The sequence below is a fragment of the Montipora foliosa genome, chromosome 3, assembly GCF_036669935.1.
Source record: "Montipora foliosa isolate CH-2021 chromosome 3, ASM3666993v2, whole genome shotgun sequence".
Lineage (NCBI taxonomy): Eukaryota > Metazoa > Cnidaria > Anthozoa > Scleractinia > Acroporidae > Montipora > Montipora foliosa.
The window spans coordinates 37470893-37490892 of NC_090871.1; the positions used below are offsets into that span (position 1 = coordinate 37470893).

Sequence of the window (20000 nt, forward strand, 5' to 3'; positions counted from 1 at the left end):
CTATCCACCGGATAAACACAAGCAAAATCCCGCAATAAAGTTATCCAGTGGACAGTGATTTATCCAGCGAACACCACTATCCGTCGTTTGAACAACTGGGGCCTGTATTGTACAAGGTGAACAAGACGGAATAATCGCGAAATACTTGCGATTGCGCTAAGTTATATTTTGGACCGACGTTTTCGTTGCCGTAGCCGTCGTCTTTGCTTAAACTCTCTAATAATAAATATATTACAGACACCCATCAATGATGGAATCTGTAAGTATGGCATCAAAAGGATACAATGCAGTGCTTCCAGTTAGGATGAACTTTCTCAATTAAATACAAGCTACACAGCCCCTAACAAAATGACAAATGTTGCAATTATATCAAATGACAATTATTACTGTAATACCAGTTCAGATTGACTAAGAATACATCAACGAAAGTATGACATGGCTTTTCCAACATAAAAACCTGCAAAATCAGATTTCATAGGAGGCTAGGCACCATCCAAATTGACTGTCTACTCTGAATGCTTCAGCAGGTGTATTTCAAATTTTCACTTGTACATCAGGGGGAAAAAATAAATTAAGAGCCAGTTGGCCAAACTTTCCACATGGTAACTTACATGCAAGCTGGTGGGTGGATAAAATTCATTTCCTCCTTTAATAATCCACTGGCTAACAGCCTGATTACCAAACTGAGCAATAAGTTTATCAACCATCAGACCCATGGAGCCAGGATCACTGATAAAACACAAGACAATTGAACAAGCATGCAATTGCGTAAACAGTGGAGGCTACACCTAGATTTTCCCACTCAGCCACTAAACTCTTACGTCTGACAATCCAGTAGCCATGCACTCTGGCTTGGTCAATCATTACAATAAATTCTACATTCTCTCTTCAAGTCAGATAAAAACCTTTCTTGTTAATGAGGTTATTACAACTTTGTTAACAACGTTTGGTGTTGGTTTAACATTGAATGTTGCTACCTTTAATTTCATAAGTAAGGACAAGAATAATGTGTTATAGTCAAGTATTGTATAATTATTATCCTCTGATAAAACAGTTATCTGGTGATGACTGTGCCTTGTAATACTAGAATAATTAGACATGACATGACAGACATGATGAGATACCGGTAACACATGCACAACAGTGACAATTTGCAGCATTGTATCTATTTTCAGCACAGGCAATGATACAACAGCCAAGTCAAAATAATCAGTGGCAAGACATTATTTAACAACCTCCAAGATGATGCTAAATGTTAAAGAGGTATAAAGGCAAACCTTTGAACTTACTTTATACAAAGGTTTGCCAAATCCTTTCTCCTGCTTTCACAAGCCCTGCTTATTGACAATGATGGATAGCAGTGACCTCTGAAATGCCAACATAAATATATTAAAATTTATTCTGTGTCAAGTAATAAAGAAAAGAAGGAAATAGACTGACGAAAACATGATAGTTATCATCACACAAATGACCCATTGCAGCACAGATTTCTACTGCACATTTGTAGTTACTCACCTTTTTGTTGCTGTAAGAGAGCCCTCTGAAATACATACACACAAGTTGTTAAGTACATGTAACTTTGGTAACGAAAGAGGTTTAATCTAATTCCTTCATTACTGCACATGTATGTTAGGCAATGCCCTGCATGGCTTATTTTGAAACATATGTTATAAATACAAAATACTCACCTGGCTGTTCTGGTAACAACCCTTGACCAATGAGCCATAAAACGACTTTTAAATACTAAAAGAAAATAGATGCATTACCTAATGGCCTAACACAGTGTAATAGCACATGTACTTCAAGATGAAAAAAAAAAAGAGAAAAACCCAACAAGAGACTTGTCAGTTGCTTATCCAGTTAGAAATCTGTTGCCAAGGATTCAAAGATCCAACTTTTCTGCCATTGTACAGATGTAAAACAGCCAAAAGTAAAAACAACTGTTTGTGTATTGACAGCTGCCACAAAAATTGAAATTATTATGCCACAATCTCTTGTTGCAGCCACTATACAAGTACCTACCAGGGAAAGAATACTGACAACATTGTACTTCGATTCAAGATCCTTGAGACCTGAAATTGAAAACAACATTAAAGGGGATTTGAGAGGATGCAGAATGATGTTGTTAACTATTTTGCCCCTTAGGGGTTGCCCATTGATGAGTTAAATCGTCCGTCATCACACCAACTAAAATGAATCTAAAATGAATCACTCTAAGGAGGCAAAAGGTTAAGATTAAATTGGCTGTTAATATACTCTGAATTTCAGTAAATAATTATAAGGACTCTTTTGTAAATCTCTCATCAGTGAAATTGATCTCCTCAATAAGATTATTATTTATTTATTTATTTATTTATTTATAATTCTGTATACCATACTACACTGTACATGAACATAAAAAATACAATTACTAGTGATGATTACAAAACTGAATCATGTATAACCATTTGAAATCAAATATTCATGACAAAAGAGCAATAAAAATTAATATACATTATTATATGGCTTGTGTTTGTAGCCGATATAACGCGCGCTCTGATTGGCTAATTGTGACTGAATTGTAGGGCATTATTCTCCTGTAATGCCCACAGGCCGATTACGGGCTTGCAAAAACAAAGCAAAAGGTATAATTAAAAAGCCATATAATAAACTACTTACTAACCGAGCTAGCTCGAGCCGTACTGGGGAATATTGGCCCTCGGTCGTTTTTTGTATGGACCTCGCTGCGCTTGGTCCGTACTGCCACGACCTCGGGCCAATATTCCCCAGTACGGCCCTCACGCTCGGTTAGTAAGAAGTTAATAACATTTGCCTAGGATTACATTGAGGCCATCTTCACACCACATGTACACTAGTCCTGGGAATGAAGTAATACAAGAGGCTACAGGTAGCCTACATTCTGTTTCAAGGATTTTAAGGAGACTTCCTTTTAAGTTCACAGTATTTCAGTGTTTTTTTTTTATGTTACAATATCTAGGTCAATACCCAGTTCAGTTCCGTCGTCAGAAGTCCACATTCTGTGACCCAACCACAGGTTTAGGTGCTATCGTAGAATAGTTGTTAACAGCATTGATTCCAATCAAAACCAGTACACAGATGCTTTACAAGTTTCTACAATGGTATTTAAGAATACCGGTATTTACCGGTAATTCTTTTTCTTAACAATACCAGGAGAATTACATGTATAAAATTATGTAATATCCTGGTAAAAATTCTCTAATAAACATTTCTCCTTTAGTCTGTCACGTTACAAGTCTAGTGGTTGTCACAATTTCCTCGAAATGAAGAGATAACCGAGCTCAAAATTAAATCCTACTATGGTTGGCCACTTGTTGGAAAGTTCAGCAATGTATATTTGTATGCAACAATTTATATTGATTCAACTTCAACACAGGATATCTTCATTCAACGACTACATATACATTCATTCAACTTCAATACAGGATATTTTCATTCAACGACTATATTCATTCAACTTCAACACGGGCTTTGTTTATTCAGCAACTATATTCATTCAACTTCAACAATGGCTATTTTTTGTGGTCACGGCAAAAAATCAACAAACTTGACTTGACTTGACTTGACTGATTAACATGATTACGTAAAGATATTTACCTCATAAGCTAAAATTAAGCAAATAGACAACGTTTTCTTTACCTAAAACTGATTTATACTTGTTTTTTTACATTAGCATTACATTTTGGGAAATGTACAGCACAGTTTACTTATAAATGTCAGGGGCACATAAATTATTTCGGTGAAATATGTGCTCATCCTATTCTTGGGGCATGACAATACCATGATACAATTATCTGTCATTCTTTTTTTTTATCCCCGGTCCCTTTTTCTCGCAGTGGAAAATCGTTTAGGGGTTCTGTCTCTTTGTTGCCATTTGTCTCAGGTACTCAGTTTTGCTTGATTGAATCCAAACAAAAACAGAGGATGAGGCGACACTTTTTACAGTGAGTCTTTATGTTTAAGTTAAGTTGTTGTGGTATTCCTATAGGTCTGGATTGTCATCTGCATTTTATATTAAAGTTACCCGGTAGTAGATTTAGTAGGACACTGTGACACTGATTAACCCCAGACAAACATGTACACCTTGCTTTTGGTAATAACAATAACATGGAACCTATACGTCTTATTAGACGTTTTAGCATGTACATCTATTATCCCAGAGTATTTTAACTGTATTTTGAAGAGCCAGTAGGGTAAGTCAAAATATGCAAGTCCAACATGCTTATGGAAAGATAAACTTATTTTGCAAAGTGTGACAATTTCTGCATGATGTGCACAGACAAAAATTGTCATAGATTCTGCAACTCAACAAATCACCAATCACACAAATGCAACTAAATGTGCATGTCATGGAATATTTTGTACTTGTCTTGTCCATTTTCTGTTTGACACAGTTAGGTAAAAATAATAACAACGATGAGTGTACCTTGGTGAGTGGTAGTTGCTGATTGTGTGAGCAGTGCTTGAAATATAGCTGTCAAATTATTCAGTTGAACGTTTTGATTATCCAGCATAAACAGCATCTGGTCATCTGGGGTACCACCTCCACAGTCAAACAATGGGACACCTACAACAATAAACAAACATGTCACAAATTTTACTGGCCTGAGTCCATCACAGAAGAAGCTTGCATTGGGTTATCCATTATTATTAAAAACTGAACTACGCATATCAGATTTCCAGCATTTTCATTGGCTCGCCGGACACAGGCTATCGGTTCATATACCTGCAGTACCTAATATAGTCAAGGAACGCACCAGCAACAAAGCAAACTGAAAACATTTTTGCAGCTCTGGGAAACAATGGCCAACAAAAACAGTTTTGGACCGGAATTGACTGAAGCAGATAAATAAAATCAACATGGGAAATTGAGTTGCTGATCCTGGAGTTTTTAATAAAACAATTACTCTACTTGCCTGCTGGATACAAAATGATTATAACCAACTTGGCGCTACATGCCTAATTGTTGGTTATCTATTACTTCATATCCAGCACGTCCTCATAGAATAATTGCTAAATAGTGTTGTTGAGAGTAGGACTGAAAACAGCTCAGCAATCCATTTCAGGTTCAAAAATTTGCCACAGTTGTTGAACACAGGCTCAAGTTGTTCAAAGGCCAGATAACTTTATCCAGTGGATGACTCACTATCCAGCGTAAAAATAAAGATTTCTTCATGGAAAGTACTGAGGTATGGTATTTACGCACTTTTCACAAAAAAAAAATGAACGGGGCTCTGCGAGCAAGTGAGTTTTGTGAAAACAAACTAGTGTGTAAATACCGTACAAAAGCACTTTCCATAATGAAGTTTGTTTATTATATACATACTGAGATTTTGTTGAGTACCAACACATTTATTAAATCGCTTAATTTACAACTTGAGAAACCATTTAAGCTTAAATACATGTAATAAGACTAATTAATAAGTACCTTACAAGTTACATGAATGCTTGAAATAGCAAGATATAATGCTGAATTGAATGTTGAATGAATTAACAAATAAAGAAGCCTTGACTGTGCTCTGTTCTGTTGTAAAGCATGCAGGAAGCGGCTAGAGCACGAAAGAAGTGTAGGGGGAAACACAAGCCGATAGGCAAGTGTTTCTCCCTACTTCTTGAGTGCTCTAGCTGCTTCCTACAGTGTAAATGCTTTACAACAGAACAGAGCACAGTCAAGGCTTCTTTATTTGTTTTATGAGAAAGAACAAGTAATTTTCTTCAACACTAAACCGTTTGTTATTTCTACGGATGAGTGATTTCAAGTGGATGCATATTTTCTAAAATGTGGTTTAGTCGTTTTTTCCTTTGTTCAGGAATGAAACTCGAATTTTTATTGTTAACTGGAATTGAATAACAATCATCTGTACTCTTTTTGGACAGAAATAATCGATCTGTCGTTGGTTTGTTTGGCCTTAAAATGCGAGCAAACAAGAAGCTTTTTTACACCACTTGCCTAACTGTTTTTCGATGTGCCTCGACAGTGACAAAAAAATGTTGCACTTATGTTCTAAACATGTAATCGCAATGAGTTCTTGTAAAAGTATAAGGAGAAATATCACCAGCTTGTGTTTTCAGAAGTTTGTTTAGAGCATGTACAGGTAATTTGTTGGAGATCTTGTTTGAAGTTTGTCCTTTGTAACCGATTCTGCTTCTAAGCCAAGCTGGCGTGTTTCAATGAAATACATCGAATTGTAAATGATCTCGTTTTCAGAGATAAAGTGGAATAAATAAAGTACATCAATAAAACTCATTGTTTGACCTGGAACCGGCAAAGACGATCTGTCACATCACGAGCTATAGTACAATGTGATTTCTAATTTTAGCGTGATTCCTATTCGCTGGCTTTTGACAGTCGACTCTGAAATGGCTTCTTTCCTTTTCCGTTCGCTTGCTGAGGATTTGCTTGTTTTCTTTTAAAACTCTTGCGATTCAAGAAAAATTAATTGCCTAACTGGTGAATTTGACAGTAGATTTCACTAGAAAAACCAACATCACACTCAACCCTTCGTGATTCATGCGATCAGTCGGTTTTTCAGGTGAAATTAATCGTGGAATTCACTAGTTAGGCAGCGAAGAAAATGTTACATAATTAAGCAATATCCCAGGAAACCAAAAGGCGGACAGTTCCGAAGCCTTTTATTTTCACTAATCCTACAGCCAGTAAAAATAAACAAGCCAGGAGGTCCGCTTTTAGGCTTGGCTAAACCTATATATTATTTAATTCAAAGCAGGCCTTCAAGACTTGAATGTTCAAAGTCTTTGCCATCTTTTCACTTCACAGTAAGGATGAAATGGCAGAGATATTCATTCAATTCTTTGGCTTCAATGTCTTCAGGATTTCTTTTTTCTCTCAGAAATTCAACGAGTAGCTTCACATCTCTTATCGTCTTAGCTCTTGTATTTTTGTTCTGTTGTTCGACAATAATGTAATCATCATTTTCTAAATGCTTAAATCTCGTAGAGCCTTGAGCCATTTCCCAGGCTGAAAGTACAACAAAACCGCCATCATCAACAAGGAGCTGGCACGACTCAACCTCGACATCGCCTGTCTCCAGCAACAATGCTAACTGGTTCGAGGCTTGCTGGGTCACGGAGGCCAAGAGGAAAGCGATGCTGTCTCACAAGCAGAACCCTTCCCCAAGCACACACGACGCCCTTCGAGCATCTAGAAGCAAGGCCCAGAAGACTGCCTGCCGCTGTGCCAATGAGTACTGGCAGAACCGGTTGCCAGTCATTGAGGAGCTTGACAACATGCCGACACTCCATCGACGGTCTCGCCTGTGGCAAGGCCCCGGGCAAGGACGGTATCCTCTGGATGTTTTGAAGCATGGGAAGCAAACCATCCTGCAACTGCTTCATGAGCTCCTCTGCCTGTGCAGGGAGCAAGGTCACAACCCCCAAGACATGACAGATACCAACATAGTCACCCTGTACAAGAAAGAGGGTGACTGTAGTGATTGCAACAACTATCGCAGCATCTCTCTTCGAAGCATCGTTGGCAAAGTCTTCGCTCAGGTCACCTTGACCCGCCTGCAGAGCCTTGCTTCTACCCAGAGTCACAGTGTGGCTTCATAGTCAGGAGGTCCACAGTGGACATGATCTTCTCCCTCCGTCAGCTGCAGGAGAAGTGTCGAGAGCAGCAGCAGCAGCAGCCATTGTTCCTCGCCTGCATGGACCTCACCAAAGGTTTTGACTTGGTGAGCAGAAGCAGGCTCTTCAAGATCCTCCAGAAGATTGGCTGCCCTCCAAAGCTCCTGGCAATCATCACCTCCTTTCACCAGGACATGCAGAGTACGGTCTGCTTTGATGGGGCCAATGCTTTCCCAGTCAGCAATGGAATAAAGCAGGGCTGTGTCCTTGCTCCAGCCCTGTTCGCTGTGGTGACTAATGCAAATCCTGCATTTTGATTGGCTATGCTACTAGAGGACTATTAGTAATAGTCCTCGAGTAGCGAAAAGCGTGACGCTTTCTTCCCTTTTATTCCCAAATATATATAATTTAAACTTGCATTTTGCTAACTTTATTATTGCCTTTTCTGTCCGACTACAGTAGTTGGGTGATACTAAAACAATTAGACCCTTCGCCCTCAAGGGCCACGGGCCTAATTGTTAAAAATTACTATTATTAATATTATTTCATTTAACTTGACTTTTTGTGTGACTGTAACTCAATAACTTGGTGAACGGGCACCTTTATTCTTGTGCAAAAAATACTCTTTTGACTTCAAAATTTGTTATCTCATATGCCATTATCCTCCATAAGGTGGAAAAATAATTTAGCAGAGTGTATAATATAATTATCAAGATACTCACACAGCTGATCTAGGTGCTCCTTTATTTCAACAACTCTGTCCCAGGCCCAGTCCAGTATCAACTTTAAACTGCAGCCAGCATGAACCACATCTAGCAAAAATATTCATGGACAGGGTACATTGTAATACATGCTCAATTGGCCAAAAATAACATATTGTGTTTCAAAATTAACAAACATCAAGTCTGGAAATCAAGAGAATGAATAAAATTGTATTTTATTCAATTCGCATGCTCAGTAACGTACTTACTAACTTACCAAGTAGATCAGAAAATTGCATCTCACAGCAATAAAATTGCAAAACATAAAAAATGGAACAAAATTCTACTTTGCTTTTTTGAACAGTGAAAATATTATCTGACTTAATATTAACTATCATAAAAATAATGAGGAAATCCATTCCATTCAATTTGTTGCCTTCTCCACCTTCTGTTTGTGTATCTCTGTTATGTTTAAGATCAGGCTTTTTTGTAAAGTATGTTTACTGTATGTAATGTTACACACGTATGGTTGTAAATCCACCATGTGTATACATTTTTTTTCTCTTTACCTTTTTGAAAAATGAGCATATTGCAAGTGATGTAAGATCGTAAATTTGTTATGTGTTTGTACAAAGTACATGTACATTGCAGGTAATTGTAAGATTGTAAGTAATGCACAAAAATAACTTGCACCTTTAAAGTTTTCACTCATTTTAACATTCTCCTTCATCTGTCATCTGAACACTTTCAGGCTTCTTCCCCATAATTATTGTTCTTTCTTTACATTGATTGCCATTCTTACATGTACAGTATGAGTAAATTTTCTCGTAAAATCAACATAATATTAGGAAGTGAAAAGTGAGCTGTGTTGCTAGGGTCCAGGATGTGTATCCCAGAATTATCAAGTTCAAGTCCCACTTCATCCACTGAATTACATGAAAAGTCAATTACAGCTAGTACATTTTCATGAATACCATTGATTCATAAACTTTTTTAACACTGCATGTGACAATTATCATTATTGATGAATGGGAAAGATGCAACATCCTATTGAAAGGATGATCATTGTTGATTTCCCTTCTATCATAAAATAATAATAACAGCATTTAAAATTGAATGAATTGAACATGCTCCCAGTAGCATGTGCTAATCTAAATACACTGCACTGTAAAAATGGACTCAGTTCATACTTCCTACTCCAAGTTTCTGGATACAGGATATTATGAAGGTCACCAGACCATGCTCCAAAGCCACAGACAATATAGCCTCCAAGTGGAACTGAAACAGAAATAACAACACCACTGCTCAGAATGGAAATACTGAAAAAGATGCTGCAAGCATCTTTGGATGAAAACTACTTACAGTTCTGTCCTGTGGTTTGGAAAGATCAAAATTTCTTGGCAGCAATCCAGCAGCATAACACACATTGAAATACTCATGAGCATCAGATAAAGAGCTTGTTCCCTGTTTACTTATGTTAGCCAGAATCTGCAATAAATCCATGTTGACCAAAGTAACAATTATTTATTATAATAATTATTGTAATAACAGTACTAGTAATATATCAAACATGAGAAGGAGTGTTTCATCCGATATGCAAACAATGAGAAGAGAGTTGAAAACGAGGCAGAAGGCCAAGTTTTTAAACTGATTTCGAGGTGGTTGGATATCCGATGAAACACTGTTTCAAGTGTTTGATATTGCTTCTAAAAGGAATCAGTATTTCAAGAGATATTTGGGATCAAAGTTGGCAAAATTTTACGCTAATTAAGACCACATAACCAAAATACCTTCAAGGTAGTGATTTCTTTTGTTTTTGGCTTATGAATTATTAATGAATTTGAGAATGATCTGGTATTCAGTTCATTTTTATAATCTCTCAGATAGTATGTGGGCTATGATTGGCTAATTCAGCTGGCCGTATTCTATAGATAGTACAACCTGGTAAATGCAAAATTTTGATGCAACATTCTCTAGCAAGTTTTCTTTCCTGCATGCCTGATTACTGTACCTCAGAGATACAGTATAACAAGTAAATGTACAGTCACTGTGTATCTTACTAACTTTGTTTTCAAGGTTCATGCTGAAAATTACAGATCCTCATTTTGTCCCATTGATGTATAGCCTGCACTTTTCACTTGGCCCATATTAAAATCAAAGAAAAAAAACTTGGTCCATAAATTCCAGAATGGACTCAAACTCAATCAGTAAGACACACACAAATTTATTTTTTGAATATAAATGTCTTTGACATTTCAAATTGAATACAAAAACATGATTCTCAATTTTGCACAAAGTGTCTATCTGATAAATAATTTACCGTACGTAGAGCAGTTTTCAAATGAGTGTCGTAAAACCAAAACCAAAGTAATTACTCTGGCCAATCAAAAAGGACAGCAACCATCCAGTAGACTAATCAAAACTCGAAAAAATTACACGTAGCTGACACAAAGCGCGCGAAAATGTGCATGCGCGAGCCACGATTGGTTTTAGTTTCACTTCTGATTGGTTGAAAAAGTGGCGCAAGAACTTTGAACCAATCAATGAGTGAAGTAATGATAAACCAAAGTAATTATCTAATTACTTTCGACACTCAATTGAAAACCACTCTATTTACTGTCAGTATAATTTATAGGAGATGTCCTAAAAAAACACAAACATTTATGATAATCCTAATACATGTATATTGATTTAGTAAAGCCTAAAAATGGAGCTCCCGTTTCTAACCCCAGAAAGAAAGAAATAATTATAGTGTATAAGGAAATAATTACCGGTATGCTTCTGTATAAAGTGCAAAATTAATGGTCACTACTGTATACAGTTTACAGTGATCAAACGGATCTAACACCTCTAAGATGACAGTAGTAAACAAACAAGCCTTGCAAACAATAACCAACAATTTTCATCAACAACTAAAACTGAAATTACATGCACAGTTATAAACTCTTTCACAACATTTTCTGTTTGACTTACAGTCTTTACTCCCTCTCTCTTCAGTTTAGATTATAACAACAGCAAATATCTTACTAATTAAATGCCAACCTAAAGCAGAGTAAATTTGCTTACTCCACTGCAATTTCACAGTCAAGCAAAGCAGCTCACGACTGGACATCCATTTCACACAAAAGGCCTTAATGTGATTGTTGAAATATGTCAGAATCTCTGTGAACACGGAATTGCAAACATTTTCAGCTCGGCAGGCCTTCTTCATTTTTTAACAAGTTTAACAAAATATGTGAGGCAGTAAGACACGTAAACAAGTGTTTTGTCTCTCACTATATTTCTCTCAGCTTTACAGAGATTTTCATTGAAATTTTCTTTTCTTCTCCTTCCTAATGGCTTCTCTCAAATTTCATCTCCTACAGATGTATGTGACGTCATAACCAAAATTTCTCACCTGGATAGATTTCCCAAAAAATCTTACCCATGGTGCTCCGCAGGCACACTTTAATGCTAGTAGTAAAGTTATTACAAAACGTATAAGCTACAGAACACTTCATGAAGTTTATCAAAATACATGTAATCAAGTAGCATCTTATTACCAGCATGAATTCCTATGTAGACATACATTCAAGTAATAAAGTAAAAAAATTTTTTATCCTACACAAAACGCTACTTATTATAAAGTACTGAGAACTCACCTGACGCTGGACTCCCAGGAATTTTGCATTTACAAGTCCTGTCTCCATCAGACAGCAGGTGTCTAATGTTTGGAGAGTAAGAATGGTATCAGCCAGTGAGACAGGGGTAACATTACTATGACAAATGAAAGACAAGATTCAACCTACCAAATTTAAGAGAAGCTGGCCAAAGATGCTGCTCAAGTGTTGAGCCACTGATTGATACAAAGCTGGAAACAGTTGAAGCATCAACAAAGATATCCTACCAACAACGATAGATCAATGAAAAGAGCACATTTTACTGCCAAGGTTTGACCCCAACAGTAAATACACACTGTAGCACTGACAAAGGCATGTACAAGTACAGTGTAGCTAAGGAATTCTTTTCCTTTAAGAAACGTTTAACAATAAATGATAAGGCAATTTTCTTCTAGTTATTCAGGTAATGAGTTGTACAGCACCCACAAAATGTAAAACGTTTCTCAAAGCACTTGAGTAAATTATTATTATATTTCATGGAATGGCCTTATAAGTAATCCTGCATCCCACTACAGAATGTTTTATTTTCCTACTAAAAAAGTGCAAAAAGACATAACAAAGCAAGCATTCTACTTATTGGTCAATTATCAAAGAAAGCCACAGATACCTAATCAAATTTTAGCCATGGATATGAACGCATTGCTTCTGCTTACTTATGACAGGTTTTCTCTGTATTTTTCATGTCTATACTATTACATGTAATAACTAAAGTAATCACATGATTTTTCTCATGCAATAGGCAATAAATAAGCACTGGTACATCAAAGAATACAAATAATTTGTGCACTCTTGCACTTGCCCGCATTTTGTTCACCTTTGAAGAAAATTACTCATGTTCATTTGTCCAAAATAATTATTGCACTAGTCTTGAAATCATGTGACTACCAATACAAAACACTACAAAACATTATGATGTTTTGTGCAGCGATCCTGCTCAAAAGTGTAATTTACAACAAAAAGTTTGTTGCACCCTACCACTATCCCATCAGGTGATGCAACATCCAAAACGTCAGTCAGAGAGAAGAAAGCAAAGAATGGGCAAGTAGGATCTTTACTACCAAACATGGCATCCCTGAGTCAAATAGACAAAAGATTGAATGTTACTTCTAATTGATGCCAAAAAAAACTGTGACGTCGTCTGCTCATGTTCCCAATCAAAGTAATGTAGTTATATGTCAATAAAGATAATTTTACAATAAATAAGAACAACATTATGTAACCTTTTGATTTTTGCAATTATTATTGTGACAACAGGGTTGGAATAATTTTGCAAGTTTTAAAAAACAAGACCAAAAATATTCAGTGCTTCTAATAATGACAAAGAGAATCTTAAATACATGTTGGAGGCAGTGTGGCTCAGTGGTTGGGGTAGTTGCCTTCAGATCCAGGGATCCTGGGTTCAAGACCTGTTCTGGCCACTCGTTGAATTTGTTCATGGTAGTCCCTGGTTCAACTTCTCAGCTGCACTTGTAAATAGCCAACTAGCTTGCCTTCGGCCAGATGATTTATCTGGTTGACTGGTTTATAGAGAGGTTGAGCAGACAAGAATTATTCTTGTGTTATGACATCTCAAAAGTTGCTCTGGACTAAAATTCTCTGAGTACTACATGTAAATTCTACCCCAGACTACATTGTCTGAAAATAGGCACGCATCGCATATGTGTGGTAGTGCAGTAACACAGCGCTTTATTCCATATTGACAGTTGAGCTGCATTTTGTCTTCCAAGTTGATTCAAATTGTAATAATTATGTAGCTCTAATAGTACATGATAATGTTTTGGTACTGTATATCACTATAGTACCATGGTAGATGCCTTAGGTAAATAGCCCCCTCAGAGAAGATGTGGTTACTAGCAAAATACTAAACCCAGAAAGATTGAAGAAAATAAAAGGGAACCGAGAAACATTGGCTTCGAGGCTGGCATGTTGATCATTTTCAAGTTCCCTTACAACTTCTTTTTCACCACAAGTTTAAGCGTGTACTCTACGAATCTGACAGCTTTCTAATACAAAAGTTCACTGAAGTTAATCCCTGTCCAGTGGGGTAAGTATCTGGATGGGAGACTTCAAAAGTCATTTTTTTTATACCACTTTGTGCCAAAAACAAATTCTATTTCGCTCAAAAATGCAAACTAAGCAAAGTACAGATTTTGTTAGCCAGGTACATGTAGTTTAACTTTGATTTTTCCTTCGTTTCATTATGATACATGGAAAATTATGAATATCAGTCAAAGAAAAATCAAAATTCAACTGGTTTGAAAAAGAAAAGACATTATAAACAACATTATATACAACATTATAACATGAACATTTGAGACAAAAACAAATTGCATTCATTAATACCTGATAGATGGGGGCATTTGAGCATGATACCAACAATTTATATCAAAAATTCCTAAGTAACATGTTGGCCTTGAATGTTGGTCATGTGCTGGAGCCTCCCAAACACAAACAGCCAAGGTAAGATCCCGAATGTAATCAGCTGAAACGAAAAGAATGATGTACACTGTACAAAAATTATTGGAATTCATTATCATGATAGTCTTCTTAAGGATAGACTCTAATTGCCTCACACCCACCGTTGTGTGGCTTGTTAAAAGCAAACTTGCAGAGAGTAATATTACTTAGAATAAATTTTAATTGTGTGTTATGATGCTGAAAATTGGCTTTTGCAAACAACTCAAGACTGCGTCAACTTTAAAAGTATGGCACAACCACAGTACGTTGGTATACCACAGTATCACCTGAAAGTATAGTACATGTAAATGTATTGATTCAAATTGTTTTGCCTTTTAATATCACTATGTCGTCTCCACATGACTTTCTCTTTGTATCTTGGCAAAAATGGACTCAGGCTCGTAAGTTGCCAGAGAAAGGTTTATTTCAATACAGCCTCACAAATGCAGCTGAAGCTGGGGTAGAGTTTGAAAATATATTTGATTTGAAAAAAATTCAGACCATCATTTTGATAACATTTCTCAGTTGTTTAACTAAACGCAAATTTAAGTTGGAAATTTCAACCAATAGTCTCTGGAAGAGAGATATAAATTATTCAAAATCATTCTTTTTTATTACAACCAACAGAAATTGCATGTAATCTTGAGGCTTGGCTTTCTTTGGTGCCAAAAATGAGCTGTCATTCAGTCGTATAAGATGACCAGAAATTTTATCGGGTGACCGTTTTTGGTAAAATAAAAGACTAGTTACCCAAGGAAAAAACAGCTAAGAACCTAAGCAAAAATAGAAATTAATTAACCAAGAGCAACACCCGACTTGTCGATTTTCTATGGTCGATGTCTGATAGTAGTGTGTTATACAACACAGTTGACAACAAGGGAATTAAAAGATGCCTTAAATTATGTTGAATCTGGAAAATAACCACACAGGAAATGGCAATGAGATAAGGATTTTTAATTCAGACTTTCTTTTTATAATTATTTTCTTTTATCGAGATTCTCATAAAAATCCTTATATTTTCAGCCATGTTGGCTTTCAACTCACACTGAGCGTTTTCTGCCTGTAATAATACTGAAAAAGAAAATCACATCTTCAGTGTACAATTTTCTGATTCAAACAGTAGAACACTTTCTCTTCAGAGACAAAGATATTTAATTTCCTTCAAATGTTCTATGATAGGCACATCACATTTTTTCTGAAAAGTATTGTTTTTTTAGCACAGGCCAGTGAGAGGTCATTGTGAGTCATAATTTTTTTAAAATTATTGTAAAAGTTTTGTCACGGCAAACAATGAAAAAATCGTATCTTTGGTTTTACAGGGCATAATTCACTGATTCAAATGAGTGAAATGCTCGGATCTGTGTTCAAAGGAAATAGTATTTTTCTTACAAACTTTCTATGATACACTGATCACATTGTTTGACTTTTCTGGAAGGAAATGTTCTGGGTTTTTTTCACACGTGGCAGCAAGAGGCCATTCTCGAAACGACTGAATGTCCATGTGCATCACAACAAAATTATATTGTCTGTAAAAATCATATCTTCAGTACTGACTGCGCATATACACCCAGTCTATAAGTCACTGATTCAAATGGTAAAATGCTCTCTGATCAAAGACAAGATTTTTCTCCAAAGTTTTACGAAGCACTGATAACATTTATTTGATTATTCTGCAAGGAAAAGTTTTGTTTTTCTGGCACGTGCCAGCGAGGGGCCATAATGAGATGTTCATGAATGTACATGTAGCATTACGACAAGCAAACATAAAACTGTGAAAAGTCTACTGAAGAAGCGGGTAACTTCGAGCAGCTCAAAACTTTGAGTGCCCTAGAAATAACAAAACTATCAAGTAGTTTCCTTTAACATGAGCCTTGTCATTATACATGTAAATTACTTGCACCCCTGGTGTCACGCTACAGCAGTGAACAAAAGAACACAAGATGATCGATGCACATTAGGTGCAAGTTAACTGCAAATTTTGACTGCAATTGCAAAGCACATTGTAGTCAACAGTGATCTTTCCACGACTGATGAAACAATAGGCTTAAGTTAATACAACGTACATGTACGACATGGTCATACTTATAATTATAAGCCTAATATGCACATATGTCAATCTGTACATACGTGTATGGTCTTGTACACATAAATTATTATTTGAGTTTTACTCAAAAGAAATATATTTTGGTTCGCTTACATGTATCTTAGAGTCACACTGTATTACGAAATTAGGCAATATTAATAATTTGGGTCTTCCTGACCCTGACACATACTCTCTAATGAAGCTGCATCATCCACTCTTGGACTGTCAAATGAACTTCCATCTTTTTCTGCAATTGCATTGATTTTATTATGTTAAAACCTTTGCCTCCTAAGAGAGCCATGCACATAAGAGAATTCACTCTTTCTGACAATAGACAATTTTACTTGTCAATGGGGAACCCCTTAAGGCCCAAGTCAGGGCTGTCAATAAATTTGAAAGTAGAGGCCTTATAATTCAAAGTAGGTAGGTATCCATGAAAGTGAGCTTGGCTCAATTGACTGAGGACGGGACAACTTCCTTCGCGAGGATGTCGTGTTGTTTCGTCAGATTAAGCACAAGACTGGTAACTATTCAGTTACATGATCCAGGCGTTCTACCATTCACTGAATGATCTTGTCATGATTTCTCTTGTTTAATCTTCGTAAAATTATATGCGTCAATTATATGCGTCAATGCCAGTAAAAAAACTGGGAGAGGAATATTTTAAAAGTTTCTTCGATGATTCTTTAATGAGTGTAAGAGTTTTCATCTTGACTGCTAGTATATAAGACGAAAGTAGTGGGCGGAAGATGGCCTACTAGCATGTGGTTTTGGTCGGCTACCATCCCTTATTGACAGCCCTGCAAGTGGTTTGCACTACATGTATGACAAACAGTGACGGCTTAATTTACTGAAAAATTCATCAAATGTGTTGAGAAATTCAAACGAAGCATCAATTGGTACATGTAGAATGTACATAACAGTATACATATAGTACCAAAGAATACAGAAAATTAAGCAAGCTCTCTTCGAACAGATAGCCGTTTTTGTGTTCAAAGCTCTCAGGGGCATGGTGCCAATGTATCCGCAGGATCTTTTGCAAGTCAAGACCCTGGAACACTACTCCCGACACAGTGACCCCCTGGGTCTTCTCAAGGTTTCTCACACCTGCATGATGCAAGACCTTTGGAGACCAGCATTTGCTGTTGCAGTTCTTAGATTCTGGAACAGCTGTCCTCTTGCGTATGTGCGTATATGGATGCTACACCCCTGCATGGTCCTTTTCCTTTTGTGCTTAAATAATATGTACATGTACTTGTCTAAAGAATGAGATTACAGAACTGATTTTCATGTGGGGTTTTTTTTTAACTATGAAATAGTCAACAACCAATTCATAATGAAACTGGAAAATGACTGATTACCTAATGTGTAGCAGCATATGATTTTACTTCCAACAGATGTTGCATCAGCAAGGTGATGGGCATCAGCAGTCAGCTGGTGTTCAAATCTACGTCCCACACCACTTAGGTCCTAATCAAAAAGAACAAAAAATAATAATATTGTTGGAGTTAAACCCCAAAAACATGTACATAGCCCCCAACTAATGACACAAACACTTAGTTTACCAATATCATACAGAGTTAATCAATTTTATTATCATTGAGATTCAAGTAGAGTTTCACACCAACATTACGGTAATCTTGCCACAAAACAAAACTCCTAGAGTATGATGTCAAGGTTCTGTAGTCACATGCTGATACAGTATTTCATGCACAGTTCAAGACCACAACTTAGTCACTGTTTTCAAATTAAGGGGGATGGCTCTTACCTACCAAACCATTGCTCTGGACTCCTTCAAATAGCCATTTCTCTAATTCCTTTAACTCTACAGTTATCCCTTTTTCCCAAATGTTTTTATTTAACATTTCTTTGTCTGTATGTTTTACACTGAAACGCACGGCAGAGCACTGGGACTAGTTGCGCATACGCTTTCTGATTGAAGTGATGTCGGTTGACTGGTTCAAATCACAACCACATTTGCTAAATCACGTGACCAAAACATTAAATGCCTAAAAAATCAGCGAGTTAATAAGTTTTCCACAAATTTTAAACGCAAAGGTGTGAGAACATTCAAGCACAAAATCTGTAGTATAGATTTTAAAAGAAATCATTTCTCAAAATAATTATGACATCATAAGGCCCTCCCTTGACACGCTTTTCAAAATATCAGTTCCATTTTTTGTCGAAATAGAAATTCCATGCTACAGTTTACGAAAAATGATGGGACAGTTCCCATCCGGTGAAAAAAGTGCCTCTTTCTTTCGTTTCCCAACAGCTTTTACCTGTTTTACACTGAAACGCACGGCAGAGCACTGGGACTAGTTGCGCATACGATTTCTGACTGAAGTGATGTCGGTAAACCTTTTACAATACCTTTAATGCCCAGAAACTGAATCTATCAGTGGAAAAAGATGATGACACCTTTTCTTACATCGTAAAGATCTATCCTAAATGCACCTTGACTTGGTGTCAACTGGAAATCGAAAATTATCAATAACTTATTTATCAACCACAGTAAAACGGTTCCGAAAATTGCACAAGCATGTTGCATTGTTTCCTTGAACAGATGACGGAAGATTGATTGAAAAACCAAGTTGTGTGAGCGAGTGGATGTTTCTGCCACATGAAACAAATGGGCATTTTTTCCACATGAGGTGGCAGTTGTGCTGACAGGTGAGCAAGGCCGTGGTGTACATGGGTTAAAATTCTTTTTTGCACAGCTACCACAAGGCTACCACGGGTCTCCGATCCAACTACTAACTCCACCCGTATGGTCTTAACTGTAGTGGATACTATTGCATCAATATACGTAACTAGACGCTCCGTGAGTGTAAACTGGGTTGCCTGTGGTACATGATACACAAAAACAGAGTGCACTGAGTTAGGTGGTATTGAAAGCCAAGAAACTGGTTTTTGTCAGGAGTAATGCTGGCTGGGCCAATCCAAATAACAAAGACAAAAGCCAAGGAATCCAGTTGGCTGAAGAGAAAAATACCAAATACTCTTTTTTAACTATGAAATAGTCAACAACCAATTCATAATGAAACTGGAAAATGACTGATTACCTAATGTGCTTAAGCATTCTTTCCTGTTTCTCTTGAGACTTACAATGGTCCTAAGCAAAAACATAAACAATGCTTATTCAAAATTTGGGCAGACAAACAAAGACTATCATGGTATTTTCCTCTTCAGGCAAATAAAAAAAATCAAGTAAAAAGAAAGATGCAATATCTTTGCCACAAAGATTTCCCAATGGTCTCCTATCCAGGTACCAACCTTATATCCAATAAGGCTTATTTAACCCTTTGACTTCCAGGCCTGCCTAAACTGGCCATACTTAGTATTTTACTCAGTCTAATGCCAGACGATTTTACTTGTTGATGGGGAACCCCCGGGAGTCAATGGGTTAAGTGAAAACATCAAACTGTTTGTAATCGGAATGCAAAAACAAGAACAAAATAATAGATAACAAAATAAACAGTAAAAGAAAATTAA

General features: G+C 36.6%; 1 protein-coding gene across 2 annotated transcripts in view; it reads right to left on the reverse strand.

Annotated features, from left to right (window-relative positions):
- Positions 1 to 20000, reverse strand: part of LOC137997396 (protein ELYS-like) — a 70163-nt gene that overhangs the window by 30559 nt on the left and 19604 nt on the right. For both annotated transcript variants that reach the window (XM_068843359.1, XM_068843360.1), the window contains exons 7-22: positions 17867 to 17975; positions 16696 to 16752; positions 14309 to 14447; positions 12941 to 13037; positions 12095 to 12188; positions 11948 to 12009; positions 9669 to 9794; positions 9497 to 9584; positions 8328 to 8417; positions 4445 to 4585; positions 2023 to 2072; positions 1689 to 1743; positions 1516 to 1540; positions 1290 to 1367; positions 612 to 729; positions 284 to 340 (exon numbers count right to left, since the gene is read on the reverse strand). In XM_068843359.1, coding sequence (XP_068699460.1) covers positions 284 to 340; positions 612 to 729; positions 1290 to 1367; positions 1516 to 1540; positions 1689 to 1743; positions 2023 to 2072; positions 4445 to 4585; positions 8328 to 8417; positions 9497 to 9584; positions 9669 to 9794; positions 11948 to 12009; positions 12095 to 12188; positions 12941 to 13037; positions 14309 to 14447; positions 16696 to 16752; positions 17867 to 17975 — 1386 coding nt within the window. The remainder of the gene's footprint in view (positions 1 to 283; positions 341 to 611; positions 730 to 1289; positions 1368 to 1515; positions 1541 to 1688; positions 1744 to 2022; positions 2073 to 4444; positions 4586 to 8327; positions 8418 to 9496; positions 9585 to 9668; positions 9795 to 11947; positions 12010 to 12094; positions 12189 to 12940; positions 13038 to 14308; positions 14448 to 16695; positions 16753 to 17866; positions 17976 to 20000) is intronic.